This window comes from Cnephaeus nilssonii, assembly GCF_951640355.1.
Source record: "Cnephaeus nilssonii genome assembly, chromosome: 11".
Classification (NCBI taxonomy): domain Eukaryota; kingdom Metazoa; phylum Chordata; class Mammalia; order Chiroptera; family Vespertilionidae; genus Cnephaeus; species Cnephaeus nilssonii.
This window is the reverse complement of record NC_137082.1, coordinates 51,708,698-51,723,606: the sequence shown is the minus strand read 5'-3', so window position 1 is coordinate 51,723,606 and position 14,909 is coordinate 51,708,698. Positions and strand designations below refer to the sequence as shown.

General features: G+C 40.4%; 1 protein-coding gene across 1 annotated transcript in view; it reads right to left on the bottom strand.

The window, feature by feature from the left end:
- ZNF407 (zinc finger protein 407) overlaps positions 1-14,909 on the bottom strand; it is a 398,590-nt gene that overhangs the window by 127,860 nt on the left and 255,821 nt on the right. Inside the window, exons 5-7 of the mRNA XM_079783559.1 lie at positions 13,925-14,091; positions 10,368-10,451; positions 757-877 (exon numbers count right to left, since the gene is read on the bottom strand). Coding sequence (XP_079639685.1) covers positions 757-877; positions 10,368-10,451; positions 13,925-14,091 — 372 coding nt within the window. The remainder of the gene's footprint in view (positions 1-756; positions 878-10,367; positions 10,452-13,924; positions 14,092-14,909) is intronic.

Sequence of the window (14,909 nt, the reverse complement as noted above, 5' to 3'; positions counted from 1 at the left end):
ACACCTGGTCACAGAGGATGACTCCACTTTCTGAATCTCTCCCACTTCTCTGCATCTCTACTTTGCTGCCACTGACCACAACTCTGCAACAGGGCAGGGTCCTTTGTCATATGGACCTCACAAGCACACATAGACCTCCAACATACCTTGAACATAAAAATGCTACTCTGTCAATACCTCCTGATTGCTTGTAGAGCATAAATGTGTCTGAAATTGACCAATCTTCTACACTGGCTGAAATGCTTGCTCCGATAGGAGGACTCATTCTGGCCAAATGTGTTCCTTCTCCATACACTGCTCTGGCTTCTGTATTTACCCAGGGCCTCTGTATTGAAATGATTTCTGAACATTACAGGTCACCTGTTACGCTACAACACCCTTAAAGGCAGGAAGCCTTTCTAATGCTATCTCCATTGCCTGAGTGCTTCATCCATAGCAGATAAGAAGCCATATGCACCGAATGACTGTTTAAATGAAATGGTTCCTTACTTTGGCCAAGAAATTAAATCACTTGAAATTTAGGTGTACCAAAGGATTATAAATCCTAAATGTAAAGATTATAGAAAATGGAAAAGAATTTTATTATTTTCAAAAGAGTCACTAAAATTAGGTGGTGAATTGAATTCCCTAACTAGTGAATGATGCTTTCAACTGTGCTAATTCATGCTGACCAGAGACACTGTTCTGTAACTTTTAACAGGATTTTAACCCCTGGCGGCAACCCAAATGCTCTACCTGGTCAGAAAAAGTCCTTACCTGTAGTCACACCAGGGACACCGGTAGGGCTTCTCTCCCGTGTGCACCCGCTTGTGCCGAGTCAGGTGAGACTGGGTTGTGGAGGCAAAGTTACACTCGTCGCATTTGAAAGGCTTTTCCCCTGTAATACATCAAGAAGTGTTGTACATGAATAATCATAAATACTGGAAATGAAGGGCTAAACCTGTTATTAACAATTAAAAAGAAACTAATTTCTATGAAATTTTAAGAGTACAGTTCAATGCTACACATATTTGGGATATTTTAAATTTATTCTCAGAGTTAGAAAGAAGATAGCCCCAATTTTATTTCTCTATTGGAATGCAAGAATGGTACACAATCTATAGTTCACATATAACTTACAGACAGGAATTTTAATTTTAGCTCTGGCCTAGCACTGTACTTGAAGTCATTTGACAAACTATGTTACCTTAGAGTCATTATAAAAATCTCAATGAATATATAGTACAAAACTAATTATAATCTTAAAGGTAAATCTGAAAAAAATAATAAAGCTAAACACTGGTACCAAAGGAAATACAGTTAGAAGTGAAGGGAAATTGCCGTTCATTAAATGGAATAAAAGGAACAGAGGCTTCAAAGAAACATTCACACTGGTATTCACTAGCTCTTAAACTCTATCTCCCAGGTAGATATAACAGATCTATCCACACATACATCTCACCCACGAGCGAGCTCAGGACCTCACACAGGACGCATGGCTGCCCTTCGATGGGCACCTTTCTCTCCTTTACTCACCCCTTCTCCACACACGCATTCGAAGAAATCACCGAGTCTCATCAGTTTTTAGTTCCACTAGCTACACTGGTTAGTGAGCATGTGAAATGTGGTATTTAACTTTAATTAATATAAATTTCAAACTGATACTGGATTCACTTATTGAAAGAATGTATAAGTCTATCTGGGGCAGTTTGGGAATGTGAATCTACATTGTAAAGGAGAGTTTATCAATGTAAACACAGATTGTGGCCTTAGATCAGTGGTCGGCAAACCGCGGTTCGCGAGCCACATGCGGCTCTTTGGCCCCTTGAGTGTGGCTCTTCCACAAAATACCACGTACGGGCGCACACGTACAGTGCAATTGAAACTTCGTGGCCCATGTGCAGAAGTCGGTTTTCGGCCTGGGCGAGTCTATTTTGAAGAAGTGGTTCTAACACCGAGCTACACTCAAGGGGCCAAAGAGCCGCATGTGGCTCGCGAGCCACGTTTTGCCAACCACTGCCTTAGATGAAAACTTAGCCTCTGAGTGGCCATGTGCAAGTAGAAGTGTCAATACACACACCAATTTCAAGCTCCTGCAACAAAACATAATAAAGTGTTGATAATAATGTTATACTGATACAATACTGAAATGATAAGTTGGGTGTATTTGGGTAAATTAACTATTTAAAAGGTAATTTCACCTGTTACTTTTTCTTTTATCAATGTGCTTAACAGGAAACTAAAAATGACACATGTAGCTCACATTACAGGTTGATTGGACAGCGATGAACTAAAGAAATCCTCACCACCTCTTCCCAGAAGGTATAATGTAAGTACTGCCCTTCTCAACAGAAACTGGTCCCAGAAATTCTAAGTATGACAGGTTGATTTTATGTACAGCCATCCCCGCTTAACTACTGTTTCACTTGCAGGTTTCAGATACCCTTGATCAATCATGGTCTGAAAATATTGAATTTCCCTGCTCCTGATACCCAACCATGGACATGGTTACAGAGCAGATCATCCTTCTTCTGACATAAAGTCAAAGGTCAACAGTAGCCTAACACTATGTCACAGAGTTGCATCCTTCTCCTCACTCCATCTCATCCCATCTGCACTGTCTCATCTAACATCATCCCAAGATGGGTGAATACAGTGCAATCAAATAATCTGAGGGAGAGACCACATTCACATAGCCTTTAGTGCAGTATATTGTTATAATTGTTCTATTTTATTGTTGCTAATCTCTTACTGAAATTAATTTATAAATTAAACTTTATCATAGATACTAGAGGCCCGGTGCACGAAATTTGTGCACAAGGGGCGGGGGGTGTCCCTTAGCCCAGGCTGCACCCTCTCCAATCTGGGACCCCTCAGGGGATGTCCGACTGCCGGTTGAGGCCTGATCCCACAGGGTGGTTGGGGCAATCACACAGGGATCAGGCCTAAACGGCAGTCGGACATCCCTCTCACAATCCGAGACTGCTGGCTCCTAACCACTCGCCTGCCTACCTGCCTGATTGGCCCAACTACTCTGCCTGCCAGCCTGATAGCCCCCTAACCGCTCCCCTGCCAGCCTAATGGACACCTAACTGCTCCCCTGCCGGCATTATCATCCCCAACTGTCCTCTCCTGCTGGCCCGATCGCCTCCAACTGCCCTCCCCTGCAGGGCTAAGGGGACTGGGGGACTCCGGCTGGATGAGGCGGGGCTGAGGGAACTGAGGCTGGATGAGGCGGGGCTGAGGGGACTGGGGGACTCCGGCTGGATGAGGCAGGGCTGAGGGGCTGGATGCCGCCATCTTGTGGCTGTGGATGCCGCCATCTTGTGAGGGTGTGGCAGTCAATTAGCATATTCCCTCTTTATTAGATAGGAGGATGTGTGTATAGTAATGTAGGACTTGGTACTATCCACAGTTTCAGACATTGCTCAGGATCTTGGAATGTATCCTCCTGACCATAAGTGCATAACATTTAACTGATGCACAAACATCTCACCTGCCTCTGAAGCCAGGGTAGCAGTTAGAAGCCAGATTGGTTCCCTAATCCAGGTTTTGCCATAATTCACTCCCTACCTGTAAAATCCCCTGAGCAAGAACAGGAGGGTAATACCACCAAACAAGCAGGATAATTGTGAGGGTTAAACAAAATAAACTGATGAACAAAATGGAACCAGAAGCATGGATACATGGAACAGACTGGTGGGTGCCAGAGGGGAGAGGAGTGGGGTGACTGGATAAAGAGGTGAAGGAATTAGCTAAAGAATGTATATGCATACCCACGGACACAGACAACATTGTGGTGAAGGCCAAGGGAGGAGGAGGTGGGAGTGGGTGGAGGTGGGCAAAAGAGGGGAGAATGGGGACATCTGCAATAGTGTTAATATTAAAATTTTTTAATAATAAAAGAACACAAAGCATGTGTCCAGCATTTAGCAGGGTGCTCAATGACTTATGATTTTTATCATTATTTTGGCAGGCCTGCCTACTGCAGTCCTCTCACACAGCAATGCATCTCACCCAGGTCCCACTTCCAGTAGAGACAAACCTATAGCTTGCCTAAGATAATTAACAGTGAATTTAACATCAAGATATTCTTTAGCAGATCCTACCAGGAAATATTTTACTTATCCTTGAAAAACAAAAGACCATATACAAAGCACAGTAAAAATCTTGGGAGTTGAGAGGAATTTTTTACTCTTTTAGCCATTTGTCCTTACAATAAATACCATCTACAATATTCCAATCAAGTGGTCAACTGGGGTCAACATGACTAACTGTTCTCAGCTTCTTAATTGCTGTCGACAGCTCAATTATACTAACTGATTTATACAAAAACTCACTGTCATGACAATGGCAGGTTTTGCTTTCATTTGAGAGGTAATATGGGATATTCATACATTCATCCACTGAAGGACATCTGAGTTCATTTCATTTTGGAGTATGACAAATGAAGCAATTATGAATCTTCATGAGCAAGTCTCTGCTTGGGCCTACAGTCCTTCTTTCTTGGGTATATATCTAGGAGTCAGATGACTGGGTCCTAGAGTAGGTACATTAATTTTGTGAAGCATTGCTAAACTGTTTTCTGAAGTGGTTTGACCATTTTACATTCCTATCAGGTATGTACGAGAGTTGCTTTTGCTCCACATCATCACGGACATATGGTGTGACCAGTTCTTTGAATCTGTTTCTCTAATGATGCCGAGGATCTTTTCATGTGTGTACTGGCCATACATTTATATTCTTTGGTGAAATGCCTGTTCAAATCTTTTGACCTTTCCAAATTGGGTATGTTATAATTGTGTTTTTAGAGTTCTTTATAAATTAAAAATACATATCCTTTATAAGATTTGTGATTTACATGTATTTTTCCCATGTATGTGGCTTGTCTTTCATTCTTTTCAGGGTCTTTGGAAGAGAAGTTTTAAATACATGAATGTATGATTTTTCAAGTTATGATATTTTTCATTTCAGAATCAGGCTTCCCATGTGATATTGAACAATTATTTGATAATCTATGGTCACAAAGATTCTTCTGGAATTTTTATATTTTTAGGTTTTATATTTAAATTATGATCATTTTGAGTAAATTTTTATATATGGTGTGATGTATGAATCAAAGTTCATTTTTATTGCATATGGATAGCCAATGCTGACCATGTAGGTGTGGATCTGCTCTACAATCTCTACTCTATTTCTTTGATTATTTGTCTACCTTGATGCTAATGCCAGAATGACTTGATTAGTACACCTTTATATTAAGTCATGAAGTCAGATAGCATAAGTCCTCAAGTTTATTCATCTTTCTCAAATTTTTCATTATTTCAGACTATTGCACTTCCATAATTGAGTTTTAACATCAGATTCCCAATTTCTTTCAAAAAGAAAAGCCTGATGGAGATCTGAAATGATCAATGTGGGAGGACATGAAATCTTAACAAAACTGAGTCTTCCAATCCATGAAGATGGTACATCACTATATCCACACCTTCTTTAATTTCTCGGGGCAGTATTTTGAAGTTGCCAATGTAGAGGTTTGCACATCCATTGTTAGATTTATCTCTAAATATTGTACACTGGTCAAAAACAATTGACAAAACATGCAAAATCTATTTTGTTCCATTGATCTATCTGTGTGCCAATACAATACTGTCATAATTATTGCAGCTACATAATAAGCCTTCAAGTTAGGTAGTACAAATCTTCCAATTTTAATACAATAAATCTAAATAGCCAAACAATTTATTTTTTAAATTAAACAAATTCATAACTATATTCTGATATTTCCTTATTCCATTCAACCTAAGTTTGAAAATCTGTTGGCATCATGACTCAATAACTTGTTTGTTCTAGTAACCTCGGTAGACAGCTTTATCTATTTGTTATGAATTTGATAGGAATCATGGGGAGAAAAGGGTGATATTACAGATTCATTGCCTGAATCAGTGGTATAAATTGAAAGTCATCTAAATTCTTCAAAGTTAATGTTCTTGGTTTGGAGGTTAAACATGAGCACTTAAAAAACATAAATATAGCTTATTTCATTTAAATTTTATGGCATTTTTATGTCATACAAGTTAAATTTAAAAACACTTTTAAAGAATAATGTCATTTATATTCTCTATAACTCTATTAATCTGAAGTTCACAGAAAGCTAGCAATATATTGCAATAAACCAGTTATTTTGAACCTTTTCAGCTCATGACACACATGAACAAATGACTAAAATTCTGCGGCATGCCAAAAATATATATTTTTTGCTGATCTGACAAAAAAAACAGGTAAAATTTTGATTCACTTACAGCAGATGGTTATTTTTGTGTTGGCTGTTGTCAGATATATATATATTTTTTTGGGGGGGGACAATCTAAGGAAAAGAGGTCAGTGCCCCTGACTAAATAGTCAGATATTGCATGTTTTAAAAATTCTTATGGCACCCTGGTTGAAAATCACTGCAATAAACTGTAAATTGTTATTTCATATTTAACTTGACAACAGTATATATAAAAATGTGTAATATTAAGAAAATTTGAATTATACACAGGCTGACAGATAACGTATAATGTACCAGAATAAGCTACATAAATACTATGCTATGACCACTAAGTAAAGGCAGGCTCAAGCATGTCTTCAATAGTAGGCTCATAATGGAGGATAACTTGTACATTTATGCAAACTGCAGTTTATTCAAGTCTGCACACAATAGTTAATTTGTAACTCATTAATTTTGTGGCATGTTCAACACTCCTGTGTGTTTTTTAAGCCAGAAATGATAATTTCTTCAGGAAATATTTTCAGGAAATACACTTCAGAAATAAAGAACTTTCTTGTTTGTTAGTTTCAATATATAGTCAAGAAAATTAACTCAACTTCTAGATAGTAAAATCTCAAAGCAAACCTTACAAATTTTAAATAAGAATTTCAGTTCACTGATATTTGTTACTGTTGGAAATGAGATAGATGCTATATGAAGAGATGTGCACATTTATTAAGAAAACACTTCAGATGGACTGATCAAGTTTATTTGGTCTACTGGGGCCAGTCCTTCTAAATCCATTGTCATTCTACAGCCAGAAATATGACAACATCTATAAGCAAGACATTAACTACTCTTGAAAATAGGGCTACCTGGATACATCCTATTCAAAAAGCAGAACAAAGATGACATTTCCTTTCCTCCTATTTTCCTTAAGGCTACCAGACCGCTGTACCGATTTTTCGGTAATTTCCGAATCTGCCGCTATACTGCTTTACCTAATTTTCTGTACTTTGCCTAGTACCTATTTTCTACAATGTATCCAAGTTCCATCTTATTCTAACCACTTGTTTGCATGTAACTAACCTTTTTCTATATCATGTTGATTTTTTTCTCTTTAATGCTCAGGAGCCCAGGTATAGGGGACAGTTAGATTCAGGGCCTCAGGTCTGGTAGGGTTAATATTACACACTTTTCTTTCTTTCTTTTTTTTATATATTTTTATTGACTTCAGAGACGAAGAGAGAGGGGAGAGAGAGATAGAAACATCAATAATGAGAGAGAATCATTTGTCAGCTGCCTCCTGCACGCCCCCTGCAGGGGATTGAGCCTGCAACTCTAACATGTGCCCTTGACCAGAATCGAACCCGGGACCCTTCAGTCCGCAGGCCAATGCTCTATGCACTGAGCCAAACCAGCTAGGATCACACTTCTCTTTCTGTGCAATAATTTTGGCCAAAATAACCAGGAAGGAATATTCTGCCTCTTCAGTTCCTCTAATAGAGTCAAGGTCAGATAAGGGGGCACCAGAAGGCCTGAGCACGGGGCGGGCCCTCGGGTGACTGTCAGGCAGGCTGCCACGCCACCGGGAAGCTCACATTTGGCATCCATTCCCCCGAAGGCTGGGTGGGGGTGGTAGGGGGTTGTTGAAGCTAGCCACCACTCCAACCACTTGAGAGGGTTGCTCCTGTGCCTGGATGGAAGGGCTCTCTGACAGGGGGTGAAAGTAAACCTTGGGTTGAAAGATGTTCTGTGTCAGCCCGCCAGGCAATTGGATTCAGGGGGCGGGGGGGGGGGGGGAGCGGGGGGCGGGGGAGATTATTTCCACCATTTGGAACACCTTTAATACCTATCCTTTCCGAGTGGAGTGTAATTGCGTGGGCAGTCTGTGGTAAAAAGGTAAACCCTATCAAAGAGGAACACAGCAGAAAAACGTAAGATTTCAAATGCACTATACAATTCCAGCCTTGGGGAAAAAATAAACTGAATGTTGCTTAAATTTTATAAATCCAGTGTAAAATCTAAGGACCTAGACTGAGTTACACTAAGCTGTTTGGCTGAAGTGTACAGTCTTAAGAACTGACTCTGGTATTAAAGAATCATGCGTGATTTGTGCCACAGTGGCAGGTAAGTGCCAAAAAGACAGATGCTCTGTCTGGGAGACATTGTCCTATACGGTATGAAGTTAATAGCAAAGTAATAAGGAGCCCCTGGACCCAACATAAAATAGAAAGTTGTGCTGCTCCATGCCGGCTTCCAGATCGATAGCCTGTAAACGCCTCAGCATTACCGGCCCCGCTGCGGGGGAAGAGCAGCGCCCCATGCTGGCAAAGGCAGCACACAGGAGGGTCGCCTGTTCCCCAGGGCCACCCAGCATGTGACAGGTGACAACAGTGGCACTGGAACGGTAACAACCAGTCATCAATAAACCGAAAACAGTGAGAATAAAATCCTCGCACAAACACACCGTGCCACACACATACTTCCAGCTTCTCAGAGACAGTTGCAAGGGTGATGCCCACCCATGGGGCTCCTTCATCACCTCTTATGCAGAATCTTTAAGTTGCTGGATTAAAAATGTATGATCGCAAGTCACTACTGTAAACTTAACATAAACATTTGTGTTTTCAAAGTTGTCTGTATTTACAACATTATGTTCAAAACTGGAAACTTCTCTTGGGCTCAGTAATGACTCTTATCCCACAGAGAAATCTAAAGCATGTAAACTTAAGATCTAAAAGAAATGGCTAGCATTAATTTCCATTGACCTTACAAGTAGCATAATGGGTATTACAGCTACCTGCAGCTAACTTCTAAATATCACACATCCTACCTAATATCCTACCTAATAAAATAGTAATATGCAAATTGACCACACCTTTGCTACGCTCAAGCCACGCCCACCAGCCAATCAGGGCGAGTATGCAAATTACCCAACAAAGATGGCGGTTAATTTGCATACACTGAGGGAGGGAGGAGTGAAGACTGAAGACAACTTAGAAGGAAGAGGGAGGAAAAGCGGAAAGCAAGGTGGCTGCCAGCGGGAAAGCCTGGGCAAGGCGGGGCGGGGCAGAGTGGGGCAGAGCAGGGCGGGTGGCAGTGGCCCGTGGGTGCAGGCGCTGCGGCCGCAGCAGCGGCAGCACACACGGCCACAGCGGCTGCTTGCAGGATTCTTCCTGCAAATGGGCTACTAGTCAAGAATAAAAATGTACCACAAACAACATGTATCTTCATTACATGCCATTTTGAGTTTAACTGCCAAACTCAGCCACACTCATGGTATCTTAATAAAAGTCCAACACTTAGTTACCAATTGTGTTACCACATAATTTAACATCTAAGCTAATCACTTTGAGAGCAGAAAGTGGTTGTGTTGACAATTAGAAGGGACAATGCCACAACAGCACTATCCCAGGCACATATAATTTAGAATTATTCAAATAATTACTTATAGGTACCATTATAGCACACCAAGTAGATCAACAATTTTCATAAATGTTGAAACATTTCACCTTTAAGTGTTCCTAATGAAGGCATCATTTTATTTTGTGAAATTACCAAGAATGCATATCGTGAAAAACAAAATCCCCTTCAATGTCCACATCCACTTATGTTGCCCTCTTCATTGCTATTCACTCTTGATAGCAAAAATTAAAAAAGTAATGAGTTCAAACCTCATGTACCAGGGAAACTCACTGAGAGATTGCTGCTAGAGGGTTAGGTGGTTAGGAAGGCTTGAGAGAGTGGGGCAGGGAGGCTGTAGGTAAGAGGGTAATAGAGGTGATGGGCAAACTGACTGAAAGGGGGCCCAGAGAGGAACACAGACCTTGGCTCCACCCAAGAGGTCCTCCACTTGCGAGGTCCGAGGCAGAGTCAGGCCTACAGTGAAGGGCCTGCTGTATCTGTTCTTTGGAGGCCAAACTCTTTTCCCTCCTGTTTGCCATGAGTTTACAAGAGGACACCTGATCCATAAAACATGAGTAGGCCTAGTTTTCAACAATATAATAATAGATGAATTGAAATCGTAGGATATTCAAACAATTTTCAGTGGCTTTTACGAAAGCCGAGCAGACAAGCACGGAGGAACAGGAGCGATGCTGGGCGCCTGCCTGGACTGCTCTCGAGTACTGACCTGTGTGCTGCCTGCGGTGCTTGGTGAGGGCGTGCCGGGTCCCGCCAGCGAAGCCACAGAGGTCACACAGGAACGACTTCTCGCCTGTTGCAACAATAAACAGATGAGGGACTGCGGAGGTCACAGATCATTAAAACATATCTATCAAGGCTTTCAGGGTTACTAATTCCTCCAATCAAATGTTTCCATGTAAATATGTCAAATGGGAATGAAATTACCACTGCGGTTTATTGACTGTGATAAAATCTGAAAAGCACCACTGAACATAATTACATACTTGTCAGACCCATAAAAATTAGCTTTATTATCAATGGAATGGTTTTGTACAACTTCATTTCTGGTAGATGTCTTCCAGATGGGGCTGCTTTATGCACTTGAACAGTTTTTATGCATATCCTGATTTTTTACAATTCCCATACATCTGGCCTTTCTGAGCTGAGTAAAGACTGCTCGGAATAGTTAATATACAGTATATATGATTTTGCTTAAATAAAACAATGAATTTTCTAACAGCTTTGGACACTGAATTGGTTTTACCTGATTCTATCAGGGTCTTCTTTAATAAGTTCCTACTTAATAATGTGAATTAAATGGTTTCCTGGAACATACTGAAGATCCAAGTATCAATAAAATCTGCATTACTCAGTACCAATAGCAGTTGAATGCTGTTTATGTTTCTCAAACTTCCAAGGCATAAGAAAGAAAGTGAAGGGATTGCTAAAGAAAGGGTACAACACTCCTATTAGTCATCTTTAATGAGAACTCTGGCCTGGAAACTGCGGCAACAATTAGAGACAGATTTGGCAGACTCAGTGTTTGTTAAAAGTGTGTAAATGCTCATTTTTAAAGCATTTTTACACAAGCTAACATTTTGCCCTGCATGTTATAAATGCAATCTATCTTTCTACTGCAGCATATTTAGGCAATAAGTGTCAGTAAGCCAGGCAGTTTATCCCATAAGGCTCACGAAGCAGGGCCAGTGAGAATAAAATGCTAACCTTGGAGAGATCCAGTGAAATTATACAATAGTTTTCCCAAACTGAAATAAATCATTTGTATCTATCTTTATCTACTTTACTCATTTAGATGTTTTAATGCAACAAGTCTTCGAGGGCTCTGTCGAGTCAGCCTACTTTGTCCTCAACCATTTTGGTGTGTCACAGCGGAGATTTAGCGTGAGGGGGTTGGGAAATGGTCATTGCCTTTTTTAAGCTTAGAAACAATAGTAACGATAAGAAAACAGAACAACTTTGGTAATCAAAAAGGTCTTCCCCTTGCATAAGAGCATGACTAGGTTTTCTAACATAAACAAGCATGTATTAATAAAGAGAGTTTTAACCAAATTATGTTTAATCCTATTTTGTAATAGCATGTTTAAAATGTTCATTATTATCATTTACGAAATAGAGCTAAATTTAAATATTTTTCCTATATTTACTTTCCTATCTTGGGGTTAAGTTTATTCCTTGACATCACTATTTCAATATAGAAAAAAGGAATAGAGTAGATGGGCTGTGAAGAATAAAGTTTAATTATAATCACTCATTTAATTATTTAATCAATGAGAAATATAAATCTTTCTAACTAGCTGTATTATTAAATAACACTGAACATAGACTTTTTTTAAATCCACAAAGATAATTTGCTTGTTAATATTAACATACTATTTTACATTGGGGTAGAACTGTTCTCCACGATTTATTCCTCACCACTGTCTTGTGGGCATGAACCCCTCATGCATGTGGGAATGTGTGTGCCAGTTCACACACACACACATGCACACTTGGTAGATTGTGCCATTCACCCGGCCAAACCTCTGATGAGGAAGGAGTACTCTCATCTGATTCGGATCCCAGAGGAGTATGACCGTTTCTCTCACTGGTGAACTCGGTGACCTACATCTTTCTAATGAAATATACTCCCAAACATAGAAAACTCCTCATGATGTATGTTCTTTTCAGGTACACAGGCTTTGTGTACATAATAAGTTTTGTTCCCTTTCCTGGTTTAACATATTTACCGGCACAAAGACAACATTAATTTTCCATGTGATTTGGTTCTAGATACATCAGTGACCTTGAATTTGATGTGTAGACTTTATTTGGGGTGTTAGTCTACAATGACTTGTATGTGAGATTTACCTTGGTGGCTTGATGTGTTTGTCATTCCACATTCAATTTTCACTTTTTTTGAGGAGGCAGGGGGGTAAGAGGGGGCGGGGAGTAGCGTTGCAATGGGCAACACAGTATTTTTCAAAAGAAAATTTAAGAAAAACTACATGTAATATTTCACTACATATAAAGGGGGTTCATGTAACATGCCATATTTAGATGATAGCAGAGATATAATAGGAGACTTTTCTTAACAACTTGAATTAGTTTCAAGTGTGCCATTTTGCATTCAAATGCAGAAAGACACGGAAACCAATTCTTTATTTTCTATTAGAAAACAGCCACTGTCCCCTATCTCTCATTATGGTGCAGACTACAAGACCTAACAACAAAAATCCATATTATTGATCCGGCCAAGTCTCCACAATTATTCTTTAGAAGGAAACGCCAACGATAAATTACATCTGCACTGGCTTTTCATCTGCTGTTCGATATAAGTGATCTCTCAGGGCAGGCTGGAGACCTTAAATCGTCAACGCCCTTGTCAAGGAAGCCGAGGAGGCCTGGGCTTCCACAACTGCTGCAGAAGAACTTTTAACCTATAATTTCTAACAATAATATAGGATTCTTGGCAATCAGAAGAACATTTGGGAATGCTGATTAAAATTTATTTTTTCCTTGAAACAAAATACTTTTTGAGAGATGTGAAGAGAAGGAAGACCAGGAAAATACCAAACAGCTCCCGGTAGTACAGCTCTGGTGAGGGAAGGAAAGTGCTCGAATGCACCTGGAAGGAGTTCGGGCCCACTGCCCCTAGATAATGAAAACACGTTATAAACACTGACGTGTAGCAGGTACTCAGGGACATGTTTGTGAAGGTCAGACTGAGAGTCGTCGGTACCACACCCAGCATAGGTGTATATTCTGTGTGTACTTTCCATCACTTGGCTTGAAAATCCATATAGTCCTTTAAATGTATAGTGGCTAAATTCAATGAGTCTTTTTGTACTAATTATCAAAAATTCTTGAATCTGATAGCATTCTGCTCTTAAGAGAAATAATGAATGGATTAAATTTTTTTAAAGGTGCATAAAATGGAGATTTAATTATGTTAAAAAATATGATGGTGCTGAGTTTATCTCAGTAATAAAATACAACTTCTCCACATATCAAGAATACACCTAAAAAGATGTGTTTAAACACATACACATATATGTACACACACAAAAGAAATTAGCTTTTAAACAGGGAACTTGTTCTGTTTAACTCTGCACGTGCAACACTCAGCTCCACACACACATGTTCAAATGTCAGTTTAATGCTACCCTCTCATTCACGCACAGTGAGCTGATACCATCCCATCCTCTTTACTACAGAATTACCACAATCTTAAACTATGCAAAAGGGAAATCATTTCAATGGGCCCCTCACATAGGGGCAGCACACCTGTGTGTGTCCTGTAGTGGTCTTTCATGGCGGAGGCCGTGAGGAAGGAGTAGTGACACGTGGGCCATGTACACTTGAAAGGCTTTTCTCCCGTGTGCAGCTTCATGTGGTTGTTTAGGGCCCACTTCTCGGTGAAACTTCTATCGCACAAGTGGCATGTAAATTTCCTGCATGAAGAAGAGAGAAAACCATGTAAACGTGACCTGCACAGGCCCCGAAGGCCCCAGCAGCAGCGTGTTCTAGCCCTGAGTGGGGCGGCGCAGGCTCGGGGAGAACCGCAGGCCGGGCCTGTCATGTCTGTATAACCAGGCATTGATTTTGCTGTCCAGGCCTGGCACTCCAGCCATTTATTCTCTGCTTTGCGGTTGGGCCCAACGGGTTTGAAAAATTCTGTTACAGTCCAGTCACCCCTGAGGCAAATGTGAGAATAGATTTCACCTGTACAGGCCTACACCACTTATCCAGGGCATGGGCTGTCAGAGCAGAGGCTAAATGAAAAGCTATCCATACTAAACTACTCAGACAACCCCTGCTCTCTGCAGGCGGAGGAGGCTGCTGCTGTCTGCATGGGAGCCCCCACTGATCCTGGAATAGCAGTGCCCCTGCAGGCACCCAACTGCCCCCACCACAAAGCTCCCAGGAGGAGGGGGTCCCAAAGGCAGCTGCCAAACAAGGTGTCCTTCTGAGTCACCACATGGCTACATAAAAAGTTGGCTTTGATAAGAATAAAAATAAAATTATAAATTCTTAATAAAATAAGCCTTTGAGATAAATAAATCTCAATTATTTCCTATATGAAAAAAAAAAAAAACACCTGAAAATAACAAAGCAGTACTCACACTAGAAATATTTCAGCCCCAGAGCCCACAGTTAAAGATACCTTCAATGATCAAGGCAGTATGAACCATGAACAAAACACTTGAATATTCACTCTGGTTAGTCTTCTGTCCTGTTTCACTATCACTCATGAAATCACTGCTAAAAT